Below are 18,599 nucleotides of genomic sequence, written 5' to 3' on the forward strand. Positions count from 1 at the left end.
CTTGGGGGCAGAGAAAACTAAGGTGTCTAGCCCTAGCTCCTCTGCCCCAGCATCTCCTTCACAGGGACCCAGGGCAGAGAGACTCTTGGCCTTTGGGAGACTGGGAGCTGATGATCCCCATCTCCTCTCCCTTCCATTAGAACTCAGCACAGTTCCCCAAGATGGGGAACCTCATGGCTCAACTTGGTCTGTACATCAGTAACCCAACCAAGGACACGGCCTAGGAGGGTGCTGAAGCACTGGAATGGGTTACCTAGAGAGATGGTGGAATCTCCATCCTTAGAGGTTTTTAAGGCCTGGCTTGACAAAGCCTTGGCTGGGATGATTTAGTTAGTGCTGGTCCTGCTTTGAGCAGGGTATTGGACTAGATGACCTCGTGAGGTCCCTTCCAACCCCAATCTTCGATGATTCTATGACACCAGCTGGCGTGTTAGGGCGGGGATTTACCGGCTCTATCGGCTGCTGCTACACCAGAGAGGTAAGGAAAGTTTTGGAATAGCCTTCCAAAGGAAGCAGTGGGGGCAAAAGACCTATCTGGTTTTAAGATTAAACTTGATAAGTTTATGGAGGAGATGGTATGATGGGATAACATGATTTTGGCAATTAATTGGTCTTTAAATATTCATGGTAAATAGGCCCAATGGCCTGTGATGGGATGTTAGATGGGGTGGGATCTGAGTTACTACAGAGAATTCTTTCCTGGGTGTCTGGCTGGTAAGTCTTGCCCACATGCTCAGGGTTTAGCTGATCGCCATATTTGGGGTCGAGAAGGAATTTTCCTCCAGGGCAGATTGGAAGAGGCCCTGGAGGTTTTTCACTTTCCTCTGTAGCATGGGGCACGGGTCACTTGCTGGAGGATTCTCTGCTCCTTGAGGTTTTTAAACCACGATTTGAGGACTTCAGTAGCTCCGACATAGGTGAGAGGTTTTTCGCAGGAGTGGGTGGGTGAGATTCTGTGGCCTGCATTGTGCAGGAGGTCAGATTAGATACTCATAATGGTCCCTTCTGACCTTAATATCTATGAAACCCAGCTGGGAAATGGGACCCCAAAGAAGAGTGACACTGATGGAAGCCGGGCAACAGGACCCCTGAAGAAATGAGCCCCCCTCCCATCTGAGACTGACCCCACCTGGAACCTCTGCCAAAACCCATCAACAGCTCTGAGATTGACCCCAGCTGGATGATCCCCCACCCCAATTTAGGATCAACCCCCCTCCCCATGCACCCAGGATACTCCACCCACTGGAGAGAGCCTTGCTATTCTGTTGGGCCAGGGATGCAGTGAGGGTTCCCCACTGTGTAGCCACCAATGGGAATGGAAGAATACAGGCACCGGAAACCAACAAGAGAAATCTTGTAAAGAGAAGCTGCCAAGGAACAGCTGTCACAGGAAGACTGAGGAAACGGAGGCAGGAGCTCCCCCTGCAATGGGGCGGGGGTGTTTGGCACAGGAGGTCACTGGAGAGGAAGACAAGAGTCAGTTTCAGGGTTCCAGCCGACATTTAATCTCCCCTGATTCCTGGGAGCACCACGTCTCTGACAGGTTCTTGTTCTCTTGAGGCAGGAGGACGTCACGGCCAAGGTGATGCGCCTCCGATCCTTTCACCGCGTGCCCATGGCTCCGCAGGGACTGCACCTCTTAGGACACCTGCGATGGGGTGTATAACCCCACACTGGGCCAGGAGGGGTTAGGGAGCAGTGCTGGGCCGTTGTGATCCTTCCCCCCCCCCCCGCCACTGCACCTGCAGAACTTGCTCAAGCTGGAGCAGGAGTTTAAAAGGGGGCCTGTCATGAGGTGTATGTACTCTGCACTAGCCCAGCAGCCAAAGGGTTAATACAGGCCCTGCCAGCCACTGTGGATTGGCAAGCTAACAGCAGCTGGGAGGGTAAAAGGGCCCGGAAGCAGCTGGAGGGGCACTAAAGAAGAGTGAGCAGGCAGGGGAAAGGACTCCTGCTAGAGAGCTGTCCAAGGATAACATCTCTGAAAGGGACGAACAGGCCAACAGACTGAAGAGCCTGCAGAGGCCGGAGGGAAGGTAGGAAGGAGCTTAGGGCACTGTCAAGGTCTCCTTGTCTAACTTGAGGGTCCTGAGCTGGAACCCAGTGGAGGAGGCAGGTGGGTTCCCCACCTCCCTAGGGTGACCAGATAGAAAGTGTGAAAAATCAGGACAGAGGGTGGGGGGTAATAGGCATCTACATAAGAAAAAGCCTCAAATAGCGGGACTATCCCTATAAAATCTGGACATCCGGTCACCCCTAGGCAATTTAATCCAGTGCTTAACCACCCTGATAGTTAGGAAGTTTTTCCAAATGTCCAACCTAAACTGCCCTTGCTGCAATTTAAGCCCATTGCTTCTTGTCCTGTCCTCAGAGGTTAAGAAGAACAATTTTTCTCCCTCCTCCTTGTCTCTTTTCCAGACTAAACAAAGCCAGTTTTTTCAATCTTCCCTCATAGGTCATGTTTTCTAGACCTTTAATCTTTTTTGTTCCTCTTCTCTGGATTTTCTCCAATTTGTTCACATCTTTTTTGAAATGTGGTGCCCAGAACTGGACACAGTACTCCAGTTGAGGCCTCATCAGTGTGGAGTAGAGTGGAAGAATTACTTCTTGTGTCTTGCTTACAACACTGCTGCTAATAGATCCCAGAATTATGTTTGCTTTTTTTTGCAACAGCGTTACACTGTTGACTCATATTTAGCTTGTTGTCTACTATCACCCCCAGATCCTTTTCCACAGTACTCCTTCCTAGGCCGTCATTTCCCATTTTGTATGTGGGACATAAACACCTTTTCCGTCCCTTGGAGAGGACAGAGACATTATAAGGCTTGAGCCAAGGGTGTGCCATTCACAGGCTACCAGAGGTGGGGTGAAGACCTTTTCTTTTGTGGGGACGTTGGACTGTAAACATTTGGTTGGACTCTGACAACCCAGAACTCAACTGGTGAACCGGCTGGAGGGCCAAGGCCTCAGATACCAATCACTGAGCCCTGTTGATCCCACCCCTCCTATTATCCCCATTTGAGCTACTATATGGGAAGCAGACCCACAGGATCCTGGATCTCCTCCAAAAGACATGGGAGGAGCCAGACCCAGGAACAACCAACATGGAACACTACATGTTCTTTTTGAGGGAAAACTTAGAGACGCTGTGGGCTTTCTTGAGAGAGAACCAGCTGAAATCTCACTAGAACCAGGAATGGGCCTACAGTAAAAGGGCCAGGATGTGAAAATTTAACCCCAATGATAGGATTTGTTGTTGCTGCCAACCATGAAGTCAAAACTGCTGGCTAAGTGGCAAGGATCCTTCAAGGTTGTAAAAAGGGCAAGGGTAGTTGATTTTGAAATCCACCATCCAGGGAAGAGAAAATAGATCCAGGTATACCACATGAACCTGCTGAAGGCTTGGAAGGATCAAGAGGGCCTCCTCATAATGCCTTTTCCACTGGAACCTGAGCTTGGCCTGTTATACCAATAAAATAAAAACCAGCAGGATCTTATTAAAGGGGAAAAGGCAAAATGCCACATTTATTGTGAATACAGACAGAATCATAGTAAGCAGTTAGTTATAGCTATAACATTCCATTCAATCTCATATTTATTCACACATTCATTCATACACACACACACAGGTTCTGCAAGGTTGTTATCATAAAAAGAAAAGGAGTACTTGTGGCACCTTAGAGACTAACCAATTTATTAAGGGAATTGCTTCATCATGCTTTTGCTGAATCAGTCAGCAGATGGCACATTCCTGACGGCTCCGTGATGCCAGACGTTATCTTGTTCTTTGGCTCTCCCATTCTTGAGGGTGTTGGGTGGATTCCAGTCTGCCCTCGGGAGGCGGGGGGGGTGGTCCTCTGGTTATTTCCACTTGACGCCTCCTTCAGTCGATGGACACTGGATTCTTAGGCTGGCACCTCCCTGATCATTCAGTTATTATCCACACCAAGCATCCATCCACATACATCCTCTATTTTACTCACAATTGTTAACAAAGCGAGATGAATGCAACAAAAGGGCGAGGAGTCTCTGGGTGCTGTTTCTGTTGTTACAGAGTATTGCTTTGAGCCTCTCTGTGCATGAGTAGTTGTTGTTACAAAGAATTGCTTTGAGAACAGACTCTGTCTTAGAATGTACTAACACAGTTAGCAGCTTGCAAGTTTCACACATAGAGGGAGAGAAACAGTACCAAAAACCAAGAGACCTCTTAATTGGTAATACTCTGGAATTTAAACTCTGGGGAATCAAACTCATTTGTGATTTTAATACAGAACTTCTTTAGTATGATCCAACAGGCCCACAAGTGCCCTTAATCCATGATTTTGGCCTGAATAGAAACAGCAAATATGAATTGAAGACCTTCCCTGGGAGGTCTTAGCATTGCAAGAACAAACCCACCTAGCCTACCATCACGTGGATACGAAGCTGGGGGAAAAGGTCCCCGAGAATCTACAACCCCTTTGGCAGAAGTTATAGGAAATGGTCTGCCAGAAACTACTTGTCGTGTTGGACCTTAGGGAAAAAACCTGAGATTCTCACCTAATCATATGACTCCAGGAGCTGGCACTTTAAAAAAAACATCCCAAATATCTCAACGCTCCCAATAAAGTCACAAGAGTTGGCAACGCAGTCAATTCAGGTTTTTGCTGTACACTAAAGAAGCCAAAGGGTGGCACTGGCCACTGAACTCCATATTTCACCACAGGGACAAGCAAGGATGCAGCTTCCTGGGCAGTGGCGGATTAACGCACAGGCTCTGGCCAATTTGGGGACCCCCACAGGAGCGCCAGAACCTGGATAGAAGCCGGGGGGAGGGGGGCCACCGGTGTCAGATCTGTGGCCCTGCCCCCTGCTCCTCCTCTTCCCCCTGAGGCCCCGTCCCCTGGCCAGGCTGGAAGCCGGAGCCAGGCAGTGGTAAGAGCCGCCCAGGGAGCCCGGGCCGCTGTGGGAAGCCTTGGACCCTCCCCCTGCCCTGGGTGCAGGCCAGGGGGCCCAAGAGCAGCCCCCAGCCTGTGTCCCCCCGCTGCCCCCTGGGATTTGTGTCTGCGGTAGTGACCACGTGCGGCTCCGCTCTTCCTGTCGCCTCTGACTCAAGGCTCACAGTTGGGGGGGGGCCAATGTCCCCCGAAACTATGCCCATGCCGCTGCTTCCCGCCTGCCCGAGGGTACTACGCTCATGTTAAAAAAGTGGGCAGGGGCATGGCACCCCCCGGTGCTGGTGTTCCTGGGCGCCCGGGTGTGGGGAGCCCAAATATTCTTTGTGCCCAGGGTCCCAATAAATCTTAGTCTGCCTCTGTTTCTGGGGCAGCAATTGCAGCTCAGCATCTTAAAAAATCGCCGTGATGGCAGCCATTTTCATGGAGTTAAGTGGGCCTCATCCGCTCTTGACGCGAACTGGCCTTTTGTTTGCTCTCCCTTCCCGCCCCACCCCAGCTGACACCAAAGGATCATTTGCTACACTGCACTTGTGCTGAGCTCCGGCTGCTATCAGAGTTGCCTTTGCATGTTCCTTTAAGAAACTTGAAATCCCCTCTACACAGGCTGTAAGCATAGCTGCCTTCCCCCCCACCCCCCTTTCGGCTCAGTCAAACCCAGGGCTCTGTAGCATGGCCGCTCTTTGGGCATTAGATGTCGCTGCAGGCTTTCTGGCTGGCCGCTGACTTTCAGAAAAAGTTCAGTCAAATAAGGGCTCAAATCTACCAGGGCCTTAGCACCTTCATGTAAAGTGCTGAGTTGCCCTTAATTCCCAATGGCATTGGTGAGTGCATTCAGGACGTTTTGCAGGACCTCACTAGTACTCCTTTTCTTTTTGCGAATACAGACTAACACGGCTGTTACTCTGAAATCTGTCTTCGAAGGAAGCAAGGTAAGTAACGTATTGACATGTAGCATCCTGCTTTAGGCTGCAGCTTGTGAATGCTAGTCTAAAGGTGCCCGGTTACCTCCCTTGGAATCAGAAAAATTGGAGAGAGAACAGAGCTATTTGATCACCTAGGGGGAATTTCCCCACTATACAGAGAGCCATCACAAGGCCGACACCCCACTTACATCCTACATAAAGCCTCAAAATAGGGTTTAGTCATGAGCTAACCTTCTGTGTGTGTGTGGGGGGGGGGAACATGTACCAATCAGCCAGTGCAGGGCTTCCACCACTTGCCTATGCAATGAGAACTATGTTGGTACGATCCACTAAGTGGCACAGACAAGTGTGGCAGATACAGGTAATTGTTATATTTATTTTTGGTAGTTTCTTCTGCCTTGGACTTTCTTTGTAGGTGGTTAATGGGGAGACAGTGTTGCCTAGTGAACAGAGCACTAGACTGGGACTCAGGAGCCCTGTGTTTCTGGCTCTGCCATTTATTGGTTGGGTGAACTTGGGCAGCTCACTTGACCTCTGTGCCTCAGTTTCCCCTTGTGTAAAATGGGGAGAATGCTTCTGACCTCCTTTATAAAGTGCTTTGAGAGCTATGGATGAACGAGTGCTATATAAACTACGGATTGTTATAATAGGAGCTGTGCCTTTAAGAACAGAGTGTGGCAGACAGAGTGTGTTTGAGATTTTGAGCAGTGTGTGGGAGATTTTTCCAACCTGCACAGAAAGCAGGAGACCGTGCCTGAGTTCCAAAAAGGTCAGAACTTGATTTAATAAACTCACCTTTCCAGAAAGTAACTTTATTCTCAATGGTGTCACATCAGCACTTATGGGGAATTGGCTGCTTCAGGGCACAGCTAATGAGCTACAGAGCCTTTCACCTGCAGCCACTAGGATGAACCCTGCCCAGTTGAACAAGGGAGTGAAAGGAATTTGCCACTCTGCTTTGCTCTTGACTGTAAACTCTTCAAGGCAGAGACTGGTTTCAGAGTAACAGCCCTGTTAGTCTGTATTCGCAAAAAGAAAAGGAGTACTCGTGGCACCTTAGAGACTAACCAATTTATTTGAGCATGAGCTTTCGTGAGCTACATCCGATGAAGTGAGCTGTAGCTCACGAAAGCTCATGCTCAAATAAATTGGTTAGTCTCTAAGGTGCCACAAGTCCTCCTTTTCTTAAGGCAGAGACTGTCTCTCCATTTGAGTTTATACATCACCTTGCACAACGGGGCTCCAATCTTGACTGGTTCCTTTAGTGGGAGCTCCTGGTCAAAAAAAATTTTCCAATAAAAACCTTTTTCATGAGAAAATAGTTTCATTAAATGAAATTTATTAATGTTAAAAAAAAATGTTGCGGAAAAACCCTGACATTTTTCAAAATGAGAAATTTAATTACCCCCCTTCCCCCCAGCACCGAAGTATTTTGGTTTTGAAATTGTGGGCTTTTCCAGTACTTCCCAGCCCTGTGCTACTGTTTTTCAGATGGCCAAAGTTGGGAAAACAATTAGTAGGGGGGGGAGTACAACCTATTTTTCACACCTTCACAGGTATGTCCCATAGTGAAAGGTTTAAATGTGTAGACACCTGTTTATTGTTTTAAAAGTGATGTTCTGTCGGTTGGGAAACAATAAAAAGGAGAGAATGTGGATTTTCCCCCATTTTCCTAACACTTCTTTACTTTCCATTGCGGGGATGGGGAAGACGGATAGGGGATTTAAAAGGAACAAAAAATGGAAGGAAACTTTGAGAATTAAAAATTATACCTTTATTCTTTCCCCCCATGAATCATTCCAGGGGGAAAATAATCCCATTTTCCAACCAGATCTAATTGGTAGTGACACCTTTAGAATGCCGCGTGACAGAATATTTTCCAGGTGATACGTACATACAGTATGTTTTAAAGAAATGTCACTCATGTGAAATAAGAAAAGGAGGACTTGTGGCACCTTAGAGACTAATAAATTGGTTAGTCTCTAAGGTCCCACAAGTCCTCCTTTTCTTTTTGAGAATACAGACTAACATGGCTGCTACTCTGACACATGTGAAAGAGTCTGCCCTCTGCTGGATGGACTGAGAACTGCTTGACAGTGCATCAGAGGCCTTACACTGCTAGCAGTTAACGGAGATTTTTCTTTACCCTGAAGGGTAGGACTTTGTGCGACAGCAGCAGGAGGTCTACAGGCGCACAGTGCAACATGAGGTGAGCAGGACGTGTGGCTGTGCCTTTTGCACCAAATTGCAGATGTAGGAAGTCTCCCAGGCCAGTGGTGGATGTAAATGAGCATTTGGGCTTGAACTGGTGTCCTGAGACACCAAAGAGCGCCTTGCTGAGCGGGTCAGGCTCCTCCCTGGAGGAACCAAGCCTCAGGGTGTTCGATGAGGCGCAGGTCCAAGTGGATTGATACTTCTGGCTCATCCCAGGAATTCATGGTTGCTGTGGTGACTATGGCCCTGTCCTGGGTGGTTTCTGACTCAGCTCACTGAGCTGAATCTAGTATCTGTGATGGGGTTGGAAGAAAGGGGGACGTGGCCTGGGCAGAGCATCACCTCCTGTGAATTGTGGTGGGACCTTTCCTACAGGGTTGAAGGACCTGTTTGAACGGTCTGGTCCTAGAGGCTGAGGGAGCATCAGGGAATCCAGAGAGGTCTGAGGAACCAACTCTCTTTTTATGAGTTACTTGGATCAGAGATCAGGGCCCTGTTGTGCGAGGCACTGTGGAAAATCAGCAGGCAGATCACCCTTTCAGTGGTTTGGCTGGCCCACATTACAGTCTTTTGTTCATTACCAGAGATACCGTGGCCCCTAGCCACCGCTTCGGCTGGCTTCCCTCTTACGGGTAATCCTGGTTTGTAGATGAAATAAGAGGGAAAATGGCTAGCGCACCAGTGATGGGAAATTGCAGCCTGAAACTGACTGAACGTATGAACCATCTGCCGAGGTGGTGCAGTCTGAGCCCCATCACCCACAGGGTCCTATCTCCCTGCGAGCCACCCAGACACACATTTGCTTGGAAGAAAATACTGCCTCCCAGTTCCCATCGCTTTGTAGCTCTTTTGAAATAGACTAGATTTTATTAGGGTCGAACGTGAAGCAAATAAATAAATTACAGTGTCCAAAAAGTGGGGCTATGTCTATAAATAATACAAGAGTCGTGTTATTTACAATGTTCTGGTTCAAAAAGAAGCACAATAAATTATCCTGAGCTTTTGGGTGCGAAGAGCGCCCTTAGCAGCTGGCAATGTGAACTCAAAGCACACCTGATACAATGAGGTACAAGAGGGATTGAGCCTCACCTGTCCTCAACGGTCACAAACTCAGTTTGCTCTCCTGTTAAAAATACAATCGCTGGCTCTATTCTGAGATACTGGGCAAAACCATCAGATGCTGTTTCCTCTGACACACGGTACACAATGCAGAGATAGAAAACACAACATAGCAACTACAGCTGCAGTCCTAACGAGTGTATGTGCATTGCTGGGGTGGGGGGTAATACCATGCTTGGTATAAAGAAGGTGTTCGAAATCCAAAGCAAAATTTGTATAATGGGCCAAGGCAAAATCCCAGATCCAGACGCTGCCCGATGGAGAGAGGTAACTGAAAGCTAGGCCCAGATTTTGCCACTTGAGTGCCTCTCTGCATGGTAAAGGTAATGCAATATGTGCGTAGGGGTGGACTGAGGTCTTTGATCTGGGCTTTGCAGGCCAGGAGAGAGGCAAAAATGTACAAATCCTTATTGTAACGCTGCAGGAGGGCTGCCTGGAGGCACTTTCATTCTAAGCCCTAGGCACTTACAGCTTTCAGAAAACTACCCCTTGGGCTGCAAATGTTTATCTTTACAGCCTGATCCTGCTGTCTTACATGGAACTGCAAGGACTTGAGTCTCCTCTCATGCCTCTATGAATCAGGACTAACTCCATGGCAGATAATGGAGTTACATCGGTGGAGGATCGGTGTAAGTAAGTTCAGAATCGGGGTCAGTATATAGGGACAGCAGCATCATGCTCTTCACGGAGCTCCCATTGAAATCCATGACAATTGTGCTTATGGCAGTATCAAGCCCTCAATTATGGCCCGCTGGGCTTTTTTCTCCTTAGTTTGCTCAGATCCCGTTTACTTTACTGCAAATTTTAGTGGAGCACTTTTTGTGCAGATCTGAACTGCAAACCTGACATGGAAATAAAATTAACTAGGGAGGCTACTTGGGGAAAAAATCATTAGTCTGATTCTCTTATCACTCTCCCTGCCAGGGCTACCCTACCTGGTAGCTCAGCACCACCAGGGGGCTGATAAACCACAATAGCACTGCATTTACATGCACTGATGTTTGGATTGGAAATCGAGGACTGCCCCCCCATCTCTAAATTTAACCCCAGTCTTTCTGCTGGAAAGGGACCATGCTTTATGGCATTTCAACAGAGAAAAGAAAGACGTGTGGGTTATCTGGAAGCTGCCCATGCGCAACTGACCTGATGAGCAGCAGGCCCCGGGTGTCTAGTATGAGGTTGCCAGACAGTGGGTGTTGCATATCATGGACTCATCCTAGACAGCACCAGGTCAGTCCAGTATCCTCAGCATTCAGATAAAGAGCTTGATCTTTTTATCTGGCTGGAGAAGCGCATGTGTGGAGCAGCTGCTTAACTCCCTGGTAGCTTCATCGGTCAGTCTTCTCCTTGGGCATAGCTGTAAACCCCTGCTAGTTCCATCGCAAGAGCAACGTCTGCAACAGGGAATTCTCAAGCCATTTAGACCTCCACGTCCACCGTGTCTTCCTCGTTGTTCTCGAGGTCCATCGAGTCCGTAGGAACAGGCTGCATTTCTCCGAACTGCGACAGCTTCGCTTTCTTCTGCTCCAGGCTCTGCTTTCTCCATTTGATCCTCCGGTTCTGGAACCAGACTTTCACCTAGGAGAGGTTCAGCACAATGGGCAATGAAAACCACTCGCTCTGGGCCAAGGCTCGGGCGCATTAAAGCCCTGACCCTGCAAGTCTTTGAAGTGTGCTAAAATACTGTCAGCAGGGCCTGATCCTGTAATCCCTCCACAGGCAAGTCTCCTTGACTCCTGGAGTTGGTGCTAAGAGGCTCTGGGCAACATGGGCCATGAGGATTATTAATAATAGTTATAAATAAAGCAGTGGCTCTTTTCTTTTGAGGCTCTCAAAGCACTTTACAGACATTTACCTAAGCCTGCCAACTGCCCAGCGAGGTTGGTAAGTGGTATTATCCCTGGTTTACAGACGGGGAAACTGAATCATATGGCGGTCATGCCATTTGCACACAGACAATAGTGAAACGGATCACAGGAGTCCTGACTCCCTGTCCCTGGCTTTACCTACTAGACCCAAACTCCTTCCCCAAAACCTTCACCCTGATTGTGCTGTCTTTAAATTATAAACGTCCCAAAACGAGGAGTGAAATCCTGGCCCCACTGAGTCAGCGGCAAGACTCCCATTCAGCGCAGTGGGGCCAGGATTCCCACCGCCACGCCCTGCCCCTGTGTATCCGAAATGTGTTTAAAATTAAATAAGCAGCTGTGTTGTTCCCAGCAGGCAGAGGCTCTGAGTGCTAAATCTCGGCACTGAGTGATTTCTGCCATTTCCTGAGCTACCCTCCTGGGTCTGTCATGGAACGTGAGACAAGATCCATAACCTCATGAGCCCTCCCGTCATAGATCCTGGCTACATTGCAATAACTGTCACACTGGGGGAACCCAGTTGCAGAACAGCCATTCTGGTTAAAACCTGGGTCATGCAGCACAGACCAGATTGACGGGGTTTCTTTAGCTGCATCCCCATGAAGGCCAATAGGAGTTTGACCATTGGCTTTGATGGGAGCAGCGGGAGCCGCTGAGACTTTAGAAGGGCTGCAGCACAATTCAGGAGCACAGTGTGGTCCCATCTACGGTGCTTTGACTTATGCCATGGACCCACCAGCTGGCAGATTTCATATGTGGTGGCCCCAGCTAGGCAGCGGTTTCACTCTGGACGGGAATGTGCAATCTGGGCGTGCCTGAGCATGAAAAGGGTATAAAAATTAATGTGACTCAGTCTGAACGCAGCTCTCCCTAAGCAGCGCCATGTGCCAGCCACCTTGGCATGAAGGGGCTGATTAGACCAGTTAAGAAAAGGCCCGGTCCTGCTCCCGATGGGGTCAATGGCAAAACTCCCTCTGGGTCATCCAACCAGGACCCGCAATGATCAGCGAAAGCAGGAGAAGAGCTCGGGGAACAGTGCCGCAGGCTTGGCAAGGTGGGGGCCGACGCCTAGGCCTTCTTTAAAGTGACACAAATCAGCGATCATGGAAAGAGTCCCCAGTTTCCAGGGGTCTTTGTGCCCCTCAGCCCCCAGGACGGTCGCATTCGGGTGCGTGCACAGTGACAAAATCAAGAATCATAGAAACTAGAGATGGAAAATGAGCTTGTCTAGTCCACCTCCTCTAGAAAATGCAGAACTGGTCCTTGCAGTACAATAGGAAGAGCCAGGCTGCATCAAACCAGTGGCCCACCTACTCCAGTCTCCTGTCTCCAGCTGTGGCCAGTATCCGCTGCTGCAGAGGTACGATGGCCCCATTTGGACAATTGCACAGTAACCTTCCCACAGAGGAAGATTCTTTCTAACCTACAACACTTTGGCTGGCTTGGGCCCTGAACCAGGAGCATCTACACCCCAAATGCATTTTTAGCCTACTTAATGGATGTATCAGTGGAGGTTGTTAGTAGTCAGACACATTTCTAAGCCTATTTTGCCTCCCGTCTCAGTGCTATCTCGTAGGGTAGGGCCACAGGTTACCTATGCATCGTGTATTCGCCCGTGCGTTGTCTCATCTAGTTTTAAATATCCCTAGTCATGGAATCTCCCTTGGGACCCCCAGGGACCCTCCCCATTTCTGGGGAGAATCAGCTCCTTCTGACTGAAGCTGCTCACACTATAACAGAGACAGAAGCCCTGAAACTTACTAGGTGGCTCATCTCCTGCTGTCATTTCCGGCTGCAGTCCCAGGAAGGGACCATGTATAGATCCCCCAGGGACCATGTATAGATCCCAGATTGATCATGGCCTCAGGGGAAGGGAGTAGATTTCCTACCTGGGTCTCTGTGAGGTGCAGGGTGGCTGCCAGATCCACCCTCTCCGTGCCCACCATGTATTGCTGTTTGAGGAACTCCTGCTCCAGCCTCTCCAGCTGCTCTGGTTTGAAGACTGTGCGGACCCTCTTCATCTTACAGGGCTCCCTGGATCTCCAAGGAACAGGAGGGCCCAGCGAGACAGGTCCTACGCAACCAGACAATTCCAGACCTGCGAGCAAGGGGCAAGAGTCAGCAGGGCGAAAGGCAGAAACAGCCCGATTTGCCTTGCAGGGACTGCCTGACGCGTGTACGTAAAGACAGCACCCGCCACAGCCCTTGTTAAGCCTCGTTACTGTGGGTGAATGTGTTTTACCTGTTCCAAGCCCTGCTAGCTACAGCTGTGGCTTGTTTCGGAGCAGGGCCGCTGCAGTCCACAGGGGGCTAAAGAGGGATGGAAGAGAAGGAACAGTAATGCCCTGAGGAAAGAAACAGCCAGCCTCTGCTAGCCAGTATAACTGGGGATCCCTTTATTGACAAAGGGCCAACCGTGGTCCCAAGGAAGTCAGTGAGTGATTGAGGTGAGCTGGATTTGACCCGCTCCATGCATGGCTTATACTGGAAGTTCTTGTTCAGGGCCAGATCCAGCAAACACTGCGATTCAGTGGGATTGCTCCAGAGTAAAGATAATAATGTGCCTATGTACTGGGGAGCTGGATTGTGAGTTCTCCATGGCAAGGTGGATCTGGTTTTTGTGTTCTGCATAGTCCCATGTATATTGCTGGCATAACAATAATTACTATATTATTCAGAAGTGTCTGATTGATGATTTTTTATTAAGAATTCCATATTATTATACCAAACTGCACAAACTCAAGAACAGGCAACATTGCTTCTCAGGCCCTGAGCCGCCAACTCTTTCCCACGCATTTCAAATTGTTACACAAAATAAATGCAGAGCTTGGGCCTGCCAGCCTTACTCACATGAGTAAGCCTTACTTATGTGAGTCATCCGCTGACTTCAGGGATCCCCATAACCCAGGAGGGTTGCAGGATGGGGGCCTTTGCATAATGAATAAGTGGGAGTTTTCTGAATTTTGAACCCATCCCTCCTAAGTCTAGGAGTGTTAGGATCCGAGGTGTTGGTTCTGCCCGTGCTTTGGATCTGGGTTCTGATTTTGACCATCCCAGAATGTGGAGGGCTGGAGGCACAGGGTTTGCAGTTAGGCCCCTTGCTAATACATAGTTACACTGGAAAGCCCTGATCCTGCAGTTGGATCCACATGTGTGAGTCCCTGTTCCCCTACTGAGCCCCACTGACTTTAGAAGGGCTCTGCAAAAGCATAGGGATCCACCTGCATGGATCAGCCTGTGGGATCATGGTCCGATACGATCATGGTAGGAGTTAAAAAGGTTTCCAAGTATCAAAATGTAGTTATGTAAACCGCTGGGAATTTGAAATGTCGATAGCAAAATGTTTCTGGCAATAAATATAGGCAGAATGCAATTATAAATTGTTAGAATTATAGGCCTTGATCCTACAAATTTCTTCTACACATGCTTAACAAGCGTAATCTCACTGGATAAATGGGATTACTCCAGTGTGTAAAGCTAACCAGGTGCGTTATGTGTTTGCAAGATCAGGGCCGTAGTTTTATTCATTAAGATATAATATTTGTAGCTGTTATATCTATAAAAAACATGTTTGGAGAATAAAACTAATGTGTGATAGCTATTTAAAAATATCTGAGTGTATAAACACTTATAATGTAGGACCCGATTCTCTGCTGGTATAAATCAACATTAATTTGAATTCAATAGAACTCAGCCTATTTACACCAGAAGGGCTGTCATATAATAACTAAATTACGATATATTTATTATAGCAGTAAATAGGATTTGGAATTAAATAATTTCTAAAATCATTTTTACAAATTGCCCAAGCGTACTGTCGCCACCTAGCAATGTAATTATAATGTAATATATACATGTACATAGATTAAACGGTCTAAAAAAAGAGATAATATGAATTACATAACTACATTAAATAGTTTTTAAAGGTTTCTGAATATAAACAAAACTTTTAGTATCTAAATCTTAAAAAACTCTAGGGCTCAAATCTTGGTTTCTTATGCGGGCAAAAATCTTCATTGATTTAGGTGGGTAGTTTTGCCTCTGTTAACACCCCTGGGATTGGCCCCCGCACGCTCTATGATAATAAATTTCAATGGGCCGTAGTGTACCATCTAGTTTTAATCAAGGTTACTCACTGAGACAAAGGGTTAATTTTGCTTAAAAATCAATGGTACCATATGGTTTAATGAGACAAGAATATACACACACTGAACTAAAATCTGCCCTCTGCTACAGCAATCCAACTCCATGGGGCTCTGGTTCTTCCCATGAAACCCAAATTAATCTGTAACTTTAAAAACAAAAATCTCTTTTTGCTCTCGTTGCATTTACATTAAAAAGCCTAACAAACTTTGGGGTCAGATTCTGCAAACACACGTGAGAGTAATTTTACTCAGATCAGTAGTTCCAACTGCAGCAAAGCACAAATCTGCAGAATCAGCCCCTAAGAAAATAAATCCCGATCCCTGGGCTCCCTTCGCCCATCAGCTTCTCAGGATTAATAAGCATCAGCCCCTTTAACCCAGAAACAGAAATAAATATTGGAAAATTACCGGGCTCTCTCCTCCCCTGCTTCCCTGCACACAGAAACTGAGCATAGTCTGGAAACGGCAGGAAATTAAACTGAATTTCTGTCTGTGAATGTATCATAGCCAACAACAGACTAGCTGGGCCTGGGGTGTGAGATGCACCCCAGAAACCTCAGGGGTCCTAACAGAATTTGAAAAAAAACTTTTTGGGTTTTCTGCTAGTTTAGTTTAGTCCAGAAAAAGTCAAAGCTCCAAGGGTCACAGTTTGCTCCTGCCCAATCCTGATGAGTCTGTATCCCTTGCCAAGCTACCTAAAGAATAAGGCAGAACGCTTGCCATCCTCCAGACAACCTCTTACAGCTCCACAGACACAGCTGCCCCTTCTCGAGGTCCCTTCCAGTCCTTTGATTCTATGACACGCTGACATATAATATATGACATATATTACATATATATTATAATTCTATGACATATAATAATACCTAGTTCCTATGCAGGACATCTGCCACACATCCTCTACCCACATAGACATACAAACCCACCTCCACCCAGACTACACCAGGACAGAAACACCCCCCACACAGATAGACACACACAAATACACTGGCAGAAATGGGTCAGAATCGTACACCCCTCACCCACCACAGTACGTGTGCACACATACTGGATGGAAACACCCTACAGTTTAGACAGACACACACACACATGCACCCTATACACAATCCAGGTATGCCTCACACATGCAGACATGCCACATACCCGTACACCCCTCATACCTCCAAACGTACACACATATCAGACGGCAACCCCATTCGCAGATCTGGATATAGTACCAGTGGTTCTCAAACTTTTGTATTGGGGACCTTCCTTCACACAGCAAGCCTCTGAGTGTGACCCCCCCCCCGTAAATTAAAAACACATTTTTTCATATGGAACACTATTATAAATGCCGGAGGCAAAGCGGGGCTTGCGGGTGGAGGCTGACAGCTCACGACCCCCATGTAATAACCTCGTGACCCCAAGTTTGAGAACCCCTGAGACAGACCGCCACACCCATTCACACACTGACAGAAACATCTCAGACACATACACAGACCAGGCAAACACCCCTTGCGTGCGCACACCCCCATACACACTAGACAGAAACACCCTAGGAACAGACACACCCCACCCTCCACTCACACCCCCCAGCCCGCCCCCCCCCCCAGAACACACGCACCCACCCACCCACCCCATAGCCCTGCCAGCTTAAACACTACTTACTGTCTTGCTTACAGCTGGGATAAGAGAACAGGCAGCCCCTCTGCAATCTGTACTGCAGCTGCTGATGCACGACCCCATAGCCCGGCTTAGCCAGGTACATGGCTGGGTGAGTCATGAGGCCAATGGAGTAGGTGGCTGGGTAAATCCAGCTGTGCCACTCCAGAGGCAGCTTGGAGGACCATCTGGCAGAGGCTGCACCTTCCTTCTGGGGCTCTGGCTTGGAGAGGATGGCGTCAATGTTAAAGGGGGTCTTCTGAGGGGGCTGGGGAACATCTGGAGAAGCTGGGGGGCCAGATGAGTCTGTTGCTGCTGCCAGGATGTTGCTGAGCGGACCTGGGGAGACCAGGCTCTGGAGCATGTTCAGTCAGCAGTTCTGTGGCTGATGGGGAGGCTGGACTGAGCAGGTTCCTTAGCCTGGGCTTGTTGCTTTCCAGATGCCTTGCAAGCTGCAGGCTCCTAGCCCCGGCCTCAGCCCGCTGCCTGGCTGGCTCTTTATACAGAGGAAGGGCCCAAGGTGGCTTTATATCGAGGGCTTCCCCTGTGAAGTGTAAATAAGACATTAATATGCAAAGCAGGCTGCAGCTGGGTGGAGAAAGGAGAGGCTGTTCCAAGGCCTGATGCTCTGCTGGGTGCTTGCAGGACAGGGTGTGTCTCTGGGCTGGGACAGGCAGAGGACAGCCTAGCATGGCCTAAGACAAGGGCCAGGTCTGCTTGGAAAGATCAAATTGGAATGGGAAGGGAGGTCTCACATCCCATACAAATACACACACACATAACATGCATCTAAAAGCCCCCCCCCCACAAATATACACAATATCAATACAAGCGTAGCTGTATACACAACACACAACACCGAGATACAAAAGTACAGAGAATGACACACAAACATCTACAAGATAAATGTAAAAATACGGTTATACACACACAGGATAAGCACAGAAATGTGCAGACACATGCATATACGCACACAAACACACATCACCACAAATATATACATGCCAGTAACTGCAAGCACGCACACACAATGTGTACACATGCACATGCCTATATGTGCTAATGCACCTAAACACACACACGTCTCTGTGCAAGAGGGTGCTGAGATATGGAGCAGAAATTCACTGTTAATTTGCAACCTGTTATTTCAGTTTGTGTGTGTGTACACTAGTGTGTGTAATTGTCTGCATGTCTCTGTACTGTTCCATCCACATCCTAGGGCTGATTCCTGCCTCCCTGTCTGCCTTTCTACTGTCACACAAGTCAGGAGGCATTGCGGTGTGATCCCAGCATTCCCTTGGAAGCTGGGGGTTTTCAGGGTCCTTTCCAGCACTTTATCCTTTTTGATCTCTCTCTTCATTCTGTCACCCTCAAGAAACTGCATCTCCCATTGCTTATGTCTGAGTCCTGGCAAAGTCTGTGCCTTCAAGCCCTAGATTTGTTTGGCACAGACATCAGAGGCTACGAACCTTTTGGCTTTAACTTGAAAATAAAACGTAGATATATGTATAAGTGTGTGTGTATTAACAAACCTGCCTTAAAGTGGGCACAAATGTAAACGCATGCGTTAAAGTTCCGTTAAGCTGCCAGAGCCGTGTAAATGCGCCTTACTGTAACAGAGAATCAGACTCAGTGTTTTTACACTCTGAGGCAAATGTAAATCAAGAAACCATATTGGAATACTATTAGCCTATCTCGTTAGTAAGGAAATATCCTGGAAATGGGTGCCCATGCAAGAACCTAGAGAGAGAG

At 48.0% G+C, this 18,599-nt stretch overlaps 1 protein-coding gene across 1 annotated transcript; it reads right to left on the reverse strand.

Annotated features, from left to right (window-relative positions):
• Positions 1–10,612: 10,612 nt before the first annotated feature.
• Positions 10,613–17,211, reverse strand: LOC140910049 (homeobox protein not2). Its single transcript, XM_073340161.1, has 3 exons — positions 16,854–17,211; positions 12,951–13,159; positions 10,613–10,771 (listed from the first exon to the last, which is right to left on the reverse strand). Exons 1-3 carry the CDS (start codon positions 17,209–17,211, stop codon positions 10,613–10,615), a joined length of 726 nt encoding a protein of 241 aa, XP_073196262.1.
• Between the last annotated feature and the right edge of the window lie 1,388 nt (positions 17,212–18,599).

Source organism: Lepidochelys kempii, chromosome 4, assembly GCF_965140285.1.
Source record: "Lepidochelys kempii isolate rLepKem1 chromosome 4, rLepKem1.hap1, whole genome shotgun sequence".
Lineage (NCBI taxonomy): Eukaryota > Metazoa > Chordata > Testudines > Cheloniidae > Lepidochelys > Lepidochelys kempii.

What these genes read in the sequence shown, in the direction of transcription:
- LOC140910049 (XM_073340161.1), bottom strand. Translation starts at nt 17,211, where the DNA reads ATGCTCCAGAGCCTGGTCTCCCCAGGTCCGCTCAGCAACATCCTGGCA. An exon ending in TCCCAGCTGTAAGCAAGACA is followed by an intron (nt 13,160 to 16,853) that starts GTAAGTAGTGTT and finishes CCTTGCTCGCAG; the next exon opens with GTCTGGAATTGTCTGGTTGC. An exon ending in TGCACCTCACAGAGACCCAG is followed by an intron (nt 10,772 to 12,950) that starts GTAGGAAATCTA and finishes AACCTCTCCTAG; the next exon opens with GTGAAAGTCTGGTTCCAGAA.